Source organism: Pteronotus mesoamericanus, unplaced genomic scaffold (assembly GCF_021234165.1).
Source record: "Pteronotus mesoamericanus isolate MK-2021 breed Mesoamerican mustached bat unplaced genomic scaffold, CSHL_Meso_final contig_164, whole genome shotgun sequence".
In the NCBI taxonomy this organism is placed as follows: Eukaryota; Metazoa; Chordata; class Mammalia; order Chiroptera; family Mormoopidae; genus Pteronotus; species Pteronotus mesoamericanus.
The window spans coordinates 19,945,816-19,962,471 of NW_026555065.1; the positions used below are offsets into that span (position 1 = coordinate 19,945,816).

The window sequence follows — 16,656 nt, forward strand, 5'->3', positions numbered from 1 at the left end:
TTTCGTGATGCAGGTGAAGGCCTTCCCGGTGCTGGGTCCCAATCACGCACCTGACATCTCTCCAGTCCCACCATTCCCTCACCTTCTCTGCACGTGTCCCTTTACAGAACCACAGGCTGCTTTGAATCCTGCCACTGTCTCGAGTTGGACCACACTAATGTGACATCCCACAGAAAGGCGGGAGGGCAAGAGCAGCTTCCCCGCAGCTCCACAGCGTGTGTTCTTGAGCTGCAAACACCTGCTCTGATGCAGAGGGTGTTCGACGAATGCTGAGAATGAGTCCCCACACAAATCTCTCTTTCCACTAAGGTTTTAAGTTCTATGTGAACATTTTTTTTTTGTTGCCTTTAGAACTGGCAATTTGACTATTATACTCCAAAAATGTATATGAAGAGCCAGAAAATACTCATAGCCTTGAACTTGAGTGGGGGCATCTGAGGATATTATTACATATAAAAATGAACAATGTGCAACTAATTGTCTAACTATACGGAAATATGTAAGCAGTCTCTAACATATCTCCCCAGTAGACTTTTACACACATTGAAAAATATGTAACAGCCCTGGCCATGTGCTCAGTTGGTTGGAGCATTGTCCTGTATTTCCAAAAGTTTGCGGGTTAGATCCCTGGTTGGGGCACATGGAGGAGGCACCCGATCGATGTCTGTCTGTGTGTGTGTCTGTCTCTCTCTCCCTTGCTCTCTAAAATCAATCAAAATGTTATCCTCAGGTGAGGATTTTTTTTAAGTATGTTACACAGACCATTTGACAACATGTAATATATCTAAGTTTGTACGTACAATATGATTGTAACCATGTTTTAAAAAACACGCCCAGGGAAAAGAATTGGAAGGTCATACCATACTGATGACAGCAGCTATATTAAAACAACTGGGTTACGATTGACTTCTTGCTTTTTTCTATTTTATAAACTTCTAATTATATAAAGTTTTGTACATATGTAACAAAAGTTTAGAAATAAAAAAAGAGTATTTTGACATGGAAAAAATGAAATTCCAGCAATCATCAAAGGAGCGCCGTCAACTCCCCCGCCCCCACCCTTGTCTCTGTCCCTGGAAAGGAACATACCTTCCTGAAATAGGCTTCCGATAAATACATGATCTTCTGTGGGGCTCCGGCACACTTTATCGGAGTATTTGGAAAGGTAAAGATGGCATTGCCCTCCTTGAAGTCCTGCAGAGCTTTCCATGTCTTCTCCACTGTACTAACTGAATAATTAGACCCTATTTTGGGATGAGCAAAACCTTCAGGTAGGCCTTTAATCTGCAACGAAGGACACGAAGAAAAAAATTTTCACCCTATGATTTCACTAATATGTGGAATCTAAAGAACAAAATAAATGAACCAACAAAGTTGAAACAGACTCATAGACACAGAGAGCTGGCTGGTGGTCGCCAGAACGGAAGGGGTGGAGGCCTGAGTAAAAGAGGTGAAGGGATTAAGCAGTACAAATTGGTAGTTACAAAATAGTCATGGATATAAAGTACAGCATAGGGAATATAGTCAATAGTATCACAGTAATTATGTATGGTGCCAGGTGGGTACTGGAAATATAAAGGGGAACACTATGTAGAGTATATGATTGTCAAACCACTAAGCTGGATGCCTGAAACCAATACAAAATAAAATTGAAGGGAAACTATAAAAATAAATGTTTTCATAGAAGTAAAAAAAGCTTTTCTTTGCCATTTCTACAACCTTGCAACTTTTCAGCACAATTATTATCCCCCAGTCCTCACACACAATGCAGCAGGCAGGTGGGTGAAGGATCTGCCAATACCAGAGCTTTAGCACCTGGAGTCACCTGTCAGACAGCTGCGCAGTGGACTCAGCCCAGGGGAGAGCCTCCGCCTCCCTGTCCTTGAGACCATGTTTTGAATGCAGCTCTTCCCACCATCAAAGTAAGGACCAGAATCCAGGCATTCTTCCTTTTTGGAGACCCAGTTGCCTTACTAGGAAGAAGAATGATAGGCAAAGCCAACAGCCACAATGTCAGTAATAGCAAACTTCAATCACCCTTCATCAGGTTGTACCAGAGCAAAGTGATACAACCTGATGAAGGCAGGTAAAGGCAGGTAGTGAAAACCACGGCTTTGGGAACCCCATATGACGGGGAAACTCAAGAATTAAAGATTTTAGCTTCAGTCATAGTCGATAGACTTAAGTGAGTAATGCCTGTGGAAAGCTGTTATTCCAGGCACTGGAATGCATGACCATGTGACTCCAGGTCAACAGACAGTCCCCCCTTTGTGCCCCAGGGGGGACTGTAAGCCATCAAGATGGTTTCTGAATCACTGTGTTCCAGAGAGGGAATGTCCATGACAAAAGATAAAGAACTGCTGATCAGCAGATAAAGAAGTACTAGGAAAATCACTTTCAGACTGCAACTCTATCCAGGTAACCTTTTCTCCAAACCCCTTGCTGACCCTTTTTTTCCTTATAAAAAGGTCAGCTTGAGATGAGATGTTAAGACAGTTTTTGAGGGTACATAACCTGCCATCTTCTCAGGTCGCTGGCATCTGAATAAAGCGCCTATAAAGATTCAATCCTTGTCTTTACTTATTAGTTCTCACAGTGACAGGCAGCACAAATGCCAACTTATCTGGTTTTACTCTGACCTGGCCTCAGTCCTAACTTTTCCATTTATGAATGTTTTAACCCTTGGTAAATTTACTAGTATCTCTAAGATGGTGCATCTCAAAGTGTGGTCTCCAGACCAGCAATCCCAGCACCTTGCTGAAAATGGGGACTTGCTGAAAATGCACATTCTCAGGTCCCACCCCAGACTTACTGAATTAGGAACTTGGGGGCAAGCCCAGAAATCTGTTTTAAAAGGTGATTCAATGGGCACTGAGGCTTGAAAAGCTTACGTTCATCATCTGTAAGAGGAGGATAAAAGTTACAGCTTCAGAGGGTTCTCAGCAGGAGTAAAGGAGACCACATGTGTGAAGAGCTTAGAAAAATGACAGACACTGGTTAGTGCTCCATAAGTGGTCTTGTATTGCTGCCAGTAAGATAACCAAGTACTCGCCTTAAATGTTAGAATGTTCACACCTACCATACATGCTTCTTGGCAATGCTTAAAAAATTTCTTACTAGTATTTCTCCAGTATCTTTCATTTCAGCACACTTGTAAAATGACCTCCTTCTTTGTTGTATGGTATGGTACATGTTCTATAGTATGGATATATGAAAATTGATTCAACCAGTCTTTGGTAAATGACCTTTGTTTAAGGTTTTAATTTTTTTTTTCCTATTAAAATTCTGTGGTGACTAAACAAACAAAAAAGAAGGTTCACAGGATGTAATAAAAATGGCACAGATTGAGATAAGAGACTCAAGCATCAGTTCTTCCAGCAACAGACAGACACTCTCAAAAAAACCAGTCAAGATGGGCTGGTCCTTCAGAACCTCCCCAGGCTGTTCTCCAGGAGGTTGGGCCACCACCTCCAGAGGCACTGACACCTATCCCTGGGGTCTCAAGGAAAGAGTCCTGTGATCTCCTCCATCACACTCAATGTCAAGAGCAACTATTCCTGATTACTGATCATACCTCCTGCTGCAGTTTATGTAGCTGTAATATTAGCAGTTTCAATAACAACCACTTATTATTATAACATCACCTTGCATGTTAATGTTTCTGCAGTTTCACATCTATGCTAACATTGAATGTTCACTGCACTCCTCTCAGGGAGGTAGGGAAATATTATTGGCCCATAGACACAGATGAGGAAACTGGAATAGAGCCAGGTTGAGAGACCCACCTGGAATCTTACAGAACTAGACACCTAGGCCCCTGACCACTGCCTAGGGCTCTGCCCATAAGACTTCCATACTTCCTCATTCCCAGAGCAAAATTATTCAAGAGATAAACAGCTGCTTTCTTCTTGCCTTCATTGTTTTTCTCTCTCTGAAGAAGCTGTTGTTAAGGGAAAAGATGCCATAAGGTGAGAGACCTCATCATAAAGGGCAGTTTATGACCCCTCATCCAATCTAAGTGCTTCTCTGGGAACTCTGAAGCATAGGGAGGCAACTCTGAAGCAGAGGACGAGATGAGGTCTCACCCCTGCTTTGGTGGCACAGTAATAGGCTGTACGCTGGGAGCCGTGGACAATCTTATCCCGCGTGCCAGGCCAGTGAGCAGGACGCTGTACTGCAGAGACCCCATGGGGCCAGTGGTGGGAGAAAGAGGCAGAGGCTGCTGAGCAGAGAGAGGCTGCCGGGGGCCCAACAGAACCCAGAGCGTTATGTGGGACTCACAGCCATGCCACCATGGCCCAAACGCATCACAACCTTCACACCAACTCATGGCTTCTTCGAACATTCACAGAACGCATCCCAGGACACTGCGACCACCCTCCCCCTGGACATGTCATGATGCCAGTTGTGACGCAGAAACACACTTCAAAGACTTTCACTGAGCCGACTCAGATGAGGCCATTCGCTGCATCACATTCCTGGATCTTGTGACCTCATTATCACTATGCTTTATGTGCGGCCACTATTTATCCGGAGTCCCCAGCAAACTTCTGCAAATCATAATAATTACTGACTTACTCCACGATGTTTTAGAAAACTAAACTTAAATCCCACAATTGTCAGACAGTCTCTGGCTCCCTAGCTCATGGAAAAGGGAGACGGAAGGAACTTCCAAGGTAATATTTACATTGTCGGTCACTTTGTACCAAAAAACGCAGCCTCCACACAGCAAAACCCAAACCTCCCTCCAGCTCCTGATAAACTAACTATTGGTGTTCTACCCTTAAAGTCTGCTTAAAAATTCATACTCTAAGTCTTACCTTCAAAAGAAATTTTAATCTGTAATACAGCCAACTCAGTCCTACATAGAAAGGTAGTTTTTTTGTAAGTGTAGAAAAAGTGGCTCATTTGCAAGAATTCCCATTAGGGCATGGACATGTTGAATTATGATTAAAGCTTAGAGCTAGATCATGTTATTGACAGACTCTTAGAGAAGACTTTTTTAAAACCATAAAAAGACTTCTGAGAAATAAAAACCAGATAGAGGACATCTTAGTACTTTTCTTGTCGGAATGAATATAAAGCCACTAAAGACAGCTTTTGATGTTGGCATAAGTAGGTCAGGGCACACAGAAGTAGTTTGAAACGTACCTTCTCATAGTCCAGCTGGATTCCAAGAGCAATAATAAGATATCTGTAGGAGATCTGCAACACAGAACGATGCCATTTTAGACCAGGACCCAAAAAGTGGCCGTGCAAGGGCTGACTCGGGCCCCAGACTCTTGAGGCCAAACAGAGTTTCCATTTTTCTATGTGAGTGACGGGGCTGCGGGTGGTGGGCAGGGCACCATGGGGGATACATGCTCCAGTCTGTCATCACGCCCACCATTCTCACACCTCACCGCTTTGGAACAGGGTACAGATAGGCCCCCCCAACGGGGATGTGTAATGGGGTCCAGAAATTGCAGTGTCCAGGAAAAATACAGGATATTCTCTCTCTCTCTCTCTCTCTCTCCCCCCCACACACACACACACACCCCACACCCCCCTGTGGGCTGCCAAGGTGGGTGGGAGACAGGGAGCAGGGCCATTGAAGGTCATTTTGCACATCAATAACAGGATGAGGGCCATTGTCAGTTACTTCGAATATCAACATGTAGGCTTCACACTGTAGCAGGGCCATTTGAGAGTCATTTTACATGTCAATAACAGGAGGAGAGCTTCATTCCTCATATGCAAAGATAGTTATTCGGCATATCAACAAGGCTAACCAGGAAAGTTTGTAGAAGTTTAACCCAGAATGTAACTGGAGGGAGGCAGCTCTCCCAGTAGCAGGGCCCGCTGAAGGAGTCTGAGATGGGGCTGCTGGGGAGGATTCCCGGCTGGGTTGGGACCCAGGCGCAGCAGCCCAGCCTAGAGGCTTTTGACCACGTTGTTTTGGGAGCTGAGTGGGAGCTCCCTTGACCACGAGGCTTAGGAAGCAGGAAAGCAAGATGTAGCAGCCATGCAGGCTCCCCCCGCACCCCGGCCATTACAGCGTGTGTGATGTGAGCTGAGAGATGGTTTGCTCCATGCTGTGAGGGAACAATGTGAAGACCATGCAGGAAAGAAAGGGGAGAGAGGAGTCTTGCTAGTGGACCACGAGAAGGTACCACATGGTTCTGAATTAAGAACTGGAGATCACGGCAACGCAATGGATGGTGCTGAGAACCGTGAGAGGCCTGCCTATCTGAGCTCTGGACTTCGGTTTGTTTTCTCTTGACTGGGCAAAGAGGGGAAAGCAGGACGGTGTGTGCTGGTGGGTGTTTTAAAGGGATTTTGAGATTTAAGGGTGACATTTAGCCATTAATCAAAACCTGCATAACTTTTGAATAAATAGTTCCTTTCCTTTTCACCAAACTCTGCCATTAAGAAGCATAATTTCAAGCGCAGAGGGCAAATGAACCTAGAACAGAGGGACCCCAGGGACGGGGGGGCGTTGTTCCAGTAATGGTGTCTGGGCACCCCCACAATGGGTCCATTGTTTGGTAGCAGCTTCACAAATATTGTATAAGCTGCCTGGCTTTTGAGAGCTTGAGACACGGAGAATGACGGCAAAGCGGCCACAACACTTTGTGCAGTGCTTGTGTTAACATCTTTTCATGGTGAGGAGGGAGACAATGACTTTTTAATCTTAAAAACTATCAACTTTTTTAAAAATCTATGGGGTAATGTGTGAATCCCAATCAAATCTGACCTGTCATGTGGATGGATCAATATTGTAACTGAGAAACTGCTCTTTTGAGGGTTATTGAAAAGGATGTATCTGATATGATTTAGTGATCTGTTTGGAATTTAAAAGGCCCCTCTTTAAATATGGGTATTGTGATTATTCGTGCTGAGAGCAAAAGATTCCATATTTATTGTGATGGAAATGTGGGTTGAGGGTCAGGAGGAAGACAAGCTGAAGCCAGAAAAAGTCAGAAAGAAGGATGTAAAGTAAAAGGACTTGCCTAGGAAACTGGAGATGAAGACCAATAGCAAAGGAAGTCAGGAGCCCAGAAAGGACATCAGGCAATGACTGCCTCACTCTTGTACTGAACAGAGAAGCGCGTCATGCAGGCTGCGCAGATGTAGTTAAAGAAAGAGGATTCCAAGACACCAGAGTGCTTGGCTCACGCTGGGGAGCAAGAGGAGCAAGTCACCGAAGACGTCCCGCCCCCAGCATCCAGAAGACTCCGCTCCATGGTCACCTCCACAGTGTGGCCTTCCTGCCACTCAGTCTTCCTCTCCACGGGCCCCTCCCAGCAGCTCCCTTTGCACAGTGCACATGACACTTTATAGCAGTTGTAGAGTTACCCAGCAGTAAGGTCCTTTCCCACCATACAAAACCCTCCTAGAGGAGAAAGGTTGTGTCTTATTCCTTCTAGTCCTACAATCTAGCATAGTTGCCAAATTAAAGTGAGGAACTCAGTAATGTTTGTTGTATGAATGGAAGGATGGATGGTTGATTCTAGTTGCTTGTGAAAGTACAATTTATCAAAGTGGACAGGTAATATATTCATCATCATCTATGTGATTTGCCTGTTCATAGACAGTGGATACCCTGAAATTCCTTGTTCTGTAGGAAAGTGTACTATGTCCATTAAAAGGCTGACTGAGCTGTGTTGAGTCTTCAAGGTATGTGAGGTCAGAGATCGCATGGGGTCTGGAGGTGATGATCCACAGGTAAAACACATGAACACTGCCAACAAGAAAAGCCTTTGGTTTGTGCATGCCTTGATGGTTCCATTAGAGCATAATATTGAATATTTTCTGAGGACTAATAATAACAGATAAGCTTACGATTATGAGAAATCAACAAGGGAGAATAAACCCTAAGGTAGCAAAGAATAAAAAGAAAGCCTCAAGCCTTTGAATGAGTTCAAGTTTCCAGGCCAGATGATCTAAACTCTAAGAAATTATAAAAGAATTGTAGACAAGACTTTTGAGCAATTACAGAGAACACTGCAGACCTCTGCAGAAGGCTAAATAGGGGCAAATATTCTAATTGTACACAGCGGGTAGGGGAACTAACTAACACCTCAGTAAACAGGATACTCATCCATTTCAAAATTCCAGGCTCATCTACTGAATAGATGTCTCTTAGTGATTTGGAAACAGAAGAGCATCAACATGGATTCAGATTGCAAACCTGCTTTTAGTCAGTCAACAGTTAAGAACCATGTTGGCACATAGTGGATACTCAATATATACTTCCTTTTTCCTTTATTTTCATTTATTCTTTTAAAAATAATAACAGCAACATTTCTTGAACAATTCTTCATTCAACTGACAAGATGCTATCTCTTATGAGATGTTATATGCAGATTTCGGATAAGATTGTAGAATACATTCGCTTAAAAACTCTTGGAAGAAAGTCCCACGAGCTTGCACCAACTTCTTCCCTGGCCCTAAAGCAAGGCACTACAGCTTCCCTAAGGGTCCAGGCCTGAGAACTCTAAGCAGGGCTCTGAAGTGAGAATGCCTACCAGTGCCTCTCATTCTCAAGAGACAAGTTTAAACAAGCACAAACCCAGTCACAAGGGCTCTGAGCTATTCCTGTAACATAAAAGGGTCCAATCAAGGGGGCAGGCACTGCTGTACCAAAGGGATGTTGTGGATTATAAGACACAAGTCTCCTGGCCCCATCAGCTGGCAGCAGACTGGCGAGGGAAATGAGTTCCAAAGCTTGGTCTTATTAAGAACTGAGAACAATCTTGTGTCTCATTCAGTCTGCTCTTCTGGAGATGCTGGGGAAAATAAGGAAGTTCATCAACAGGGGGAAAATAATATATAAAAATTTTAATTTAAAAGAAATAAATGTATATTTTATTAAATAATATATTAAATATTATTTATTTATTCTAGGATTGTAACAGGGTACAGAGCGTATTCCCCACAATTCTTGATTAGGGGCAGGGGAGTGGATGACACGGTGTTTGTTTAAGATACATTGCATAACAATGGCAAGCTAATAGCTATGCCTTCCTGAAGGGAAGAGGGCTGCTGCCCAGAGCAAATTCTGTGTATGACTGAGAACATTCAGGGCCTCGAAACATAGCCAGTAAATAGTGCTTAAGAGAGAGGTAGGGGTGGATGCCCACCCAACATGTCCGTGCATTGCTGGAAACTTTTGCCCTGACTAAAGATGGCAGCCAAAAGAAGGCAAAAGATACTGGGAAACTAGCAAAAATGGTAGGCACTAACATATCATAGGAGGGGCTGGATATGAGATTATGCAGGAAGTTCTGGGCCAAGCACTTTAAATGAGGGCAGGCTGCAAGAGAAGGGGATCCACCATGAGGTCTGGTGTGTAAGGGGAGAAGCCACACAGTTTGGAGTGAAAAAGGAGAGCCACGTGGTCTGCAGTAAGAGAGGGGAGGTCTGAAAGCCAGAAGTTCAGAGTCGCCAGAGCTGGCGGTGCGGCCGGGTCCTGCCCAGCCCCCCAGATTCGAGTCTGCTGGGGAAGACAGGAGAGCTGATGGCCCTGCGCAGGACCTGCGCCGCCCCTGGATGTGTGAGAGATGCTTGGAGCTGAACTGCGACTGGGAATGCTGAGCTGCAGATTCTGCTTTTCTGAAAGATGGTACCTCTGACTGGCGTGTTCTGGACCTGGCCTGGTATGGCAAAGGGAGGCAAGACCTGGTTTTGAAGGGAGTCGGATTTAACGGCAGAAATCTGCCATTATTCTAAACCTGTAAAACCTTTTCAGTAAACAACCCCTTTCCTTTCTCACCAAACTCTTGCATTGGGAGTCACGCTTCTTGGCAGCAGGCAATCAAACCCCACAGCTGTTCCAGAACAGCACCAGTGGGGCTCTGTAACAGGATGAGGGTAGCCTGACTTGGCAATAGAGCATGTGAAAAAAAACACCCAGAGGTTTGAACTGACCGCAAGCCCAGCATGAATCAGCATTGTTGTAACTGTTGCTAAAAAGGCAAATGTTAACTTAGGCTGTATCTGACTGTGGGCGCGAATGGTGCTGTTCTGGGCTTTCTGTAGAGTTGCTTACTCTTCTAGGCGCCTTTCACAGAGGCACTAACAAGTACGATGATGTGTAAAGCAGGGTAAAGAGGGTAGTGAGGGGAAAGAAGACCATGAAATATGAAGAAAAGTTGAGAAAAGTGGGGGCAAGGGGACAAGTCTTCCTGTAGAGAAAGACTGACGTAGACTATAATGAGAACCATCTTCGAATAGTTGAAAGGGTTCTCCACACACAAAAGACATTCTCTCCCACACTACAAGAACAAGGAACAAGAAAGATATCAAGTCCAATAACCCCCTGCAGGCCCAAGAAAGAACAGGAAAGAAGTTACAGGAATGTAGATTCTGACCCATTATAGGCAAAACTTTCATATAACCTGTCTGAAAAAATGAAGAGGGATAACATTGTCAGAGAAGTCCTTAATCCTGGGGCTTGTAAACACCAACTCATTTTCAATTCAATCCCCTCCCCCCACATACTCCAATCCCAATTACTTGGTTCTATTATTTTTCATTAACGTTCATTGTCTTCCAACACACTATATAATTTACTTAGTATGTCTATTGTCTGTTGTATGTCCTCCTACACTAAAATATAAAATCCTGGACAGTAAATAATTGTATCTGTTTTTGTTCATTCATGCATTCCCTAAAACTTACCTAGCTTATAGTAGATGCTTAATAAATATTTGAGGAAAAAAAGAAAGGAAGGAGAGAGGGAAGGAAGGAAGGGGTACGGGGAGGGAGGCCAGAAGGTGGACGGGTAATCTTGACCTGGGTATAGGGAAAAGCTACAAAGAATCTCTGAACTCTTTGAAATTAAATGCAAAATTCATTGCATATGTGAATTTTTCTAGTAGGCATTTATCAGCTGCTCAAAAGATCCATGACGCAAGGGAAGGTTAAGAATGTCTGCAGCCAATGAGTTCCTGCCTAAAGAAGGGAGTGAACTTGAAAACCTTTCGGTTCCCAACTCTTGAATTCTACAATTGTGTTTAAATGCCAGAGTGCCTGATTTGGAAAGAGAGCAGGAAGGGTATTAAGGCCAGTAATGCCCTGGGGGCCCAAGCACTGTAGGCAGGAACAGGCAGGGCCCAGCTGACAGCTGCCTGCCGATGTCCAGGGCTCAGCAGGTGAGGGGACATGGCGCTGCAGGCAGCTTCCGAGCCTGAGCTCTCGCCATCCTGCTCTCATGCCCTCAGTCAAGCTCAGGGGCAGCAGTTCCTGGAAAGCTCTGATCCCTGGAGGGTGGGGGTGGGAGGAGATCTCTAAATGGTGCTGATCCATTATGAACCTCAAGCTCCAGCAGCCGCAATTCTCCGTAGCCTTGGCGCAAACTTCAGTCACAGTGTTCCCTTAGGACCCTGGCAGAGTGCCCCACAGTGTGACTGGAATTGATATATCCCGACCTCCCCTTCCTATGGGAAGCCAGCTGTCAGACAGAGAAGCTGGCTGCTTCAAAGGAAAAGGAACAAGGTGCCTCCTATTTTAACACGTAACAGTATTATTTGTTCAGCAAACATTCCAATGCAAGATAGCGTATCAAGCAATAGGGCAAACAGTGGGTATTCCCAAATACTTATCTTAGTCATTCGTTTATTACATTCAGCATCACTCAGTCCTCCCATCTGTCCCATCCTTCATTCACCACACACCCTCCTCTCTCGTGCAGTATTTAACATGTATATACACACATGCATATACATGTATATATACCACCCTCCCACCAAGAAGCTGTTCAGCTTAATAATAGCTGTGCATTTCAAACAAGCCCTCAGAGTAACAAAAGCCAAAGGACCCAGTGGTCACCTCCTTGCCATTGTCTGTGCGGATGCAGTTCTTGTCTGGGTTCAGCTCAGCCACTCTAGCTTTGATCCATTCTACACCAGACGGAATCACGCTGGCTGTGGGGCGGCCAGATGAGGACAACTGTTTGGCACCAGCACCCACCAGTGTCCAGATTGGCTGGTAGAAATGTCTCTGAGAAACAAAGTATTTGGAAGTCCATTCAATTTGAGGCTGATAAAGTGCAACAGATGCAGATACACGAGCTAGACTCTCAATTACTCCCTCCTGACCTTTGGAGTATCACATAGAAAGTCTCCGAGTTTGTCTTCCCCACCCCACCCCCCACTGGTGTCTTCTAGTATATTAAACTCTAAAGGGCAGTCACCTACAAGAATTCTGCCACGGTCATCAAAAAAAAAAAAAAGCCATAAACTATCTTTAGTGACCATTGTATTACTTATTGCTGTCAGTTGATTTGGGGTTTAACATGTATGTGTTACATACACATGCGCATATTCACACATTATGGATATAGTTATGTGCACAGAAATAAAGAAAAATGAAGCCCAGTAGCCTAAGCATGGTTCCTCAGAAATTTGTAGGGACTCTGGTAAGTCTGAAAAGTGTATAGCCACTCTGGGGATCCTCAAAACTCCACTAACTTCCAACTGTGTGTGCCAAACCCAGGTAAGGCATAGACATCTCCCATCAGCCCTATTAGTCCTCCTCTCCTATCTCAGAGGTTTTGCAGCCAAAGCCAGGTAGCAAAGTGCAAGGACCATTGGTTTTCCTCTGGACATGATGTTGAAGGCAGAGGGCTTCACGGGTTGAGTTATACTGAAGTCCTAAACCTGGTACCTCTGAATGTGACCTTATTTGGAAAGAGGGCTTTTGCAGATGTAATCAAGTTAAGAGAACTACGAGAGAATAAGTAGCTATTGTGTTAAGACACTCAGTTTGTGGTAAGTGTTATGCAGGTCTAAGAAACTCACACAGAGAAGACTATAAAAAGCCAAGAGACCTGTCCTCTCTCCCTCCCTCTGCCTTCTCCAATCCCTCTGGACTGATTTTTGTGCCCAGAAGCACTAACACAGGGACTTAACAGCCCGGAGCCTGACAGCCACCCCACCCCACCCCTAGCGCACAAACACCCGCACATGAGCACGCGCATGCACACGCATGCACTCAGAAGCGGGAGACGTACCTCACTGGGCTCGACAATGGCCACATTCTCTGCACCCACTTTCCTCTTCATACGGGAGGCCATGGTGATCCCACCGCTGCCCCCACCCAGCACCAGCACCTCATAGTGGTTCTTGGCTGCGAGGCTGGGCCCTGTGTGCAGCTGGAGCGGGCCAGCCTGCTGAGTGCCCAGCCTGAGAAAGCAGGTGAAGAGCCGGGCACGGGGGCTGGACACCACAGCGACCAGTGGGGTCATCTTCACACTAGATCCAGCTAGAAAAGAATAGACGAGGCTATGAGTAAGGAAGGGACCACTATGCGGCCAAAGCACTTTCTTTCCAGAGAAAAGAAAGGGGGCTGACATCTGGCTGCTCCAGCTGGTCCCACCCTCTCCCCCTCAAGACCACCTCCCCAGCTGGATACAGTCCCAAAGTCTCCTAACAGCCCAAGGTTGGTAACTAACCACTGGCAAAGCTTCCATTCCTCCCCCTCCTCCTTCTTTTAGGGCATCTAGGCCTCTGTTTGAACCCAATAAGCCTCCTCTTTCTAAGAGTTGGCCTGTACCTATCTTTGTCCATCCAAAAATTCTAGGGCATCCTGTGGTTGCCTCCAACTGTTAACCATTCTCCTCTCGGACACACGGCTCAACTCTTTCTTTGCCTTTAAGTCTATCAAAGACATACGAGGCCACAGATAGACACCTGTACAAGTCCTTGCCATGGGGCCCCCAAGACCTTGCCAAAACAGAAATAGTCCAGCAAGAAACCCACCCTGCAGATCAGAGTTCACACCAAGGAAATCAGGGTCTTGGCCCCACTCAGAGCCGCCTCCTGGCTCTGCCTGCCCAGGGACATGCCATTTAATCAAATCATGGGCTGCAGACACACAACCAAAGGCCCTCCACACCTTTGGCACTTTCAACAAGATGATAAAAAAGCCATTAAAAGCGTCCTGCCTGGTATCATAAAGCTATATTTTATGTAAAGAATCTACACATTCTGCTGACCAGTCTTTTATTATGTACAATCAGTAAACAATTTCCTGTTAATGGTTCCTCAGAGAGACACACTTAACCTTTAGAAAAAGGCGTTTCTGCTCTGAGTATTAAGGCAGTGAGGAAATGAAGGCTTCTCAGACACAGGCCTTGGCTTCCTCCCACCCACAGAACTGGGCTGATGTCTTGGATACCATCTACTTGAATAAATGAAAGGGCCCAGAATCAAAATATCTCCCTCCCTGGGTATTACCATGCCCCAAATTTCAACATCAGGTTCACTCTTTCAGGTTCAACTGTTCCCAGAACCCTTTATTCTATGCAGGGACACAGCGGAGGTTAACACTTCTAGCTGCTCAAATTACGAACTTCTTAATGCGAACGATTTAATTATATAACCTTCCCTCAAAACTAGAGAAGAGGAAATCTACCTAGGGGATTAGAGAATGCTGAGAGGGGAAAGGGCTCTGACGGTAAGAAGGAAAGGCCCTGGAGGAGGGAGAAATGAGAGGAAGTCAGAAGGAGAGGCCAGAGAGCTGACTTTAATTAGAACGAACTTGATTCCAGCGTTTTGGCACCCTGACAACTTCCTCAGTGTTTCAGATCTGCAAAGCCACCCAGAGATATGGGGCACACAGAAAGTTAGGCAGGTTCATACAGTGTTGCTGAAAGTTTCAAATCTGTGAGACCCTTCTAGGAAACATTTATCACCCTTTGACCCTGTATTCCATTTCTGGGACTCTGGCCTAAGGAAATAACCTCTAATACTGAAGTAGAAAAACCGTTACAAAGATGTATCTCACATATTCATTCATAATGCAGACTCAACCCTCAATTAACTGGTTTGTTGATTAGATCTGATTACATCCAGGTCACAGAAAACACACACTGGCCAGGGGAAATCTCAGGTCCCAGACTACTTCAACCAAAGCTGATTTATGATTATTTCAATTTAATACGGGGAGCCGGAGGAGGAGGGCAGGGATAACTGTCCAAATGTCAAAACTTTGGGGAAAAGTTAAGTAAAATATGTTTACACAAGATGATTCTATAAAGACATTACACAAGACTATGTAAGTCCTTCCAAATTATATTTACAAAGAGCATACAAAATGCTCATGTTATGATCAGTATGCAAATTGGAAATACAATACGAGCAATATGAGCTCAACTACGTAAGAGAAAATGCACTGAAAAAAGACAGCAAAATATGAACACTGGGTGAGTGGTTTCCTCTAGGTTTTTGAATAATGGGTGATTTTGATTCTTCTGCTTTTCTGTATTTTATACAATTCCTACCATACACATATATTAATATTATAATGATCATTTTTTCCTTTTCTTATTAAATTGATTGGAGTGACACTGGTTAATAAGATTATGTAGGTTTCAAATGTACATTTCTATGATGCTTGATCTGTATATTGCACAGGGTGCCCACCACCCAAAGTCAGATCATCTTCCTTCACCAGGTGTTTGGCCCCCTTTGCCCTTTACTAACGCCTCACCCCCAACCCTCTGGTAACCACTGTACCGGTGTCTGTGTCTGTGAGTTTGTTTTATATCCCTCATATGAGTGAAATCATACAGTTCTTAGCTTTTTTGACTGACATTTCTCTTAGCATGATATTCTCAAGATAAAATATTTTGATAATCATAACTAACACATTTAATTAAGTCCTTTACATAAGCATTTAACTTTGTGAGTTGGCTGCCATTATCATCCCCATTGAACAGATGATAAAACTAAGGCAGGGAGCAATTGAGTGACTCCCTCAAGGTCATACAGCTCATTAGTGGTAGACAGTGACTTGAACCCAGACACTCTGGTGCCAGTCGCTTCTTTAAATCGCTATATGCTACTACCTCTGTGATCTTTAGCAACAACGAGACAATGACAATGTGACATTAAATTTTTTTTAAAAGATATAGTCCCCACACTTCTCAGAAAAGGGAAAAACCATTTTTCATGGTGCTGACACCGACATATTAGCAATGTTTTAACATAACTGTAATTCATATCTTCTTTGTGCTTTTCTCAAGTTTTCTTTGATGAACTCCAGTGTTTCAAATTTTAAAAATCACTCAATTTGATTTTTATTTTTTTATGATTGAGGAGTGAAGGAAATCACCAATTAGGATGTTGCTGTTTGGTAGGAAAGGAAAAGGATATTTTATGGTGAATAGAAAGTCATGACATCTGTTTTCCTAAAATATCTATAGAATGACAGAATCACAGCAAAACTTCTGACTTCCCAGAAAAGGGCAACCATTTTTTCATGGCCCTAACATTATATATTAACCCCATTAAAATAATGATCCAGAGGGAGGCCTGGCTAAGTTTCTAATTTCCACCCACTCCGTGTGAGGTTATTTAATCTTAATTTCCCTTGCAGCCTGACACCCCATGGTTCATCTCTTGAAAGAAGAAGGATTTACATAAATATTTCCCTCATTCAGCTAAGCAGGTAAGTTTCATTTCAGCAGTTACCCATGCTCATTTCTGGAGCCAGTATTTATAAACACCAAGTCCTCCTGAACCAGTTTATCCTCAGTAATAACCGCTGTCAAGCAAAATGCCTGGCCTTTGCAGTCAAATTTCATTTGCAAAGTAAAAACAATTTCAAAAACACACACAAAAGAATGTGTGAGAGAAAATGTTTCAGGTTTCAAAACTCCTGAAAAAT

The 16,656-nt window shown here is 44.1% G+C and overlaps 1 protein-coding gene across 1 annotated transcript in view; it reads right to left on the bottom strand.

The window, feature by feature from the left end:
- The window catches only part of SQOR (sulfide quinone oxidoreductase), a 43,770-nt gene that overhangs the window by 13,507 nt on the left and 13,607 nt on the right, over positions 1 to 16,656 (bottom strand). Inside the window, exons 2-5 of the mRNA XM_054565463.1 lie at positions 12,998 to 13,248; positions 11,815 to 11,985; positions 5,152 to 5,205; positions 1,090 to 1,284 (exon numbers count right to left, since the gene is read on the bottom strand). Of these exons, the coding sequence (XP_054421438.1) occupies positions 1,090 to 1,284; positions 5,152 to 5,205; positions 11,815 to 11,985; positions 12,998 to 13,231 (654 nt within the window). The 5' untranslated portion in view covers positions 13,232 to 13,248. The remainder of the gene's footprint in view (positions 1 to 1,089; positions 1,285 to 5,151; positions 5,206 to 11,814; positions 11,986 to 12,997; positions 13,249 to 16,656) is intronic.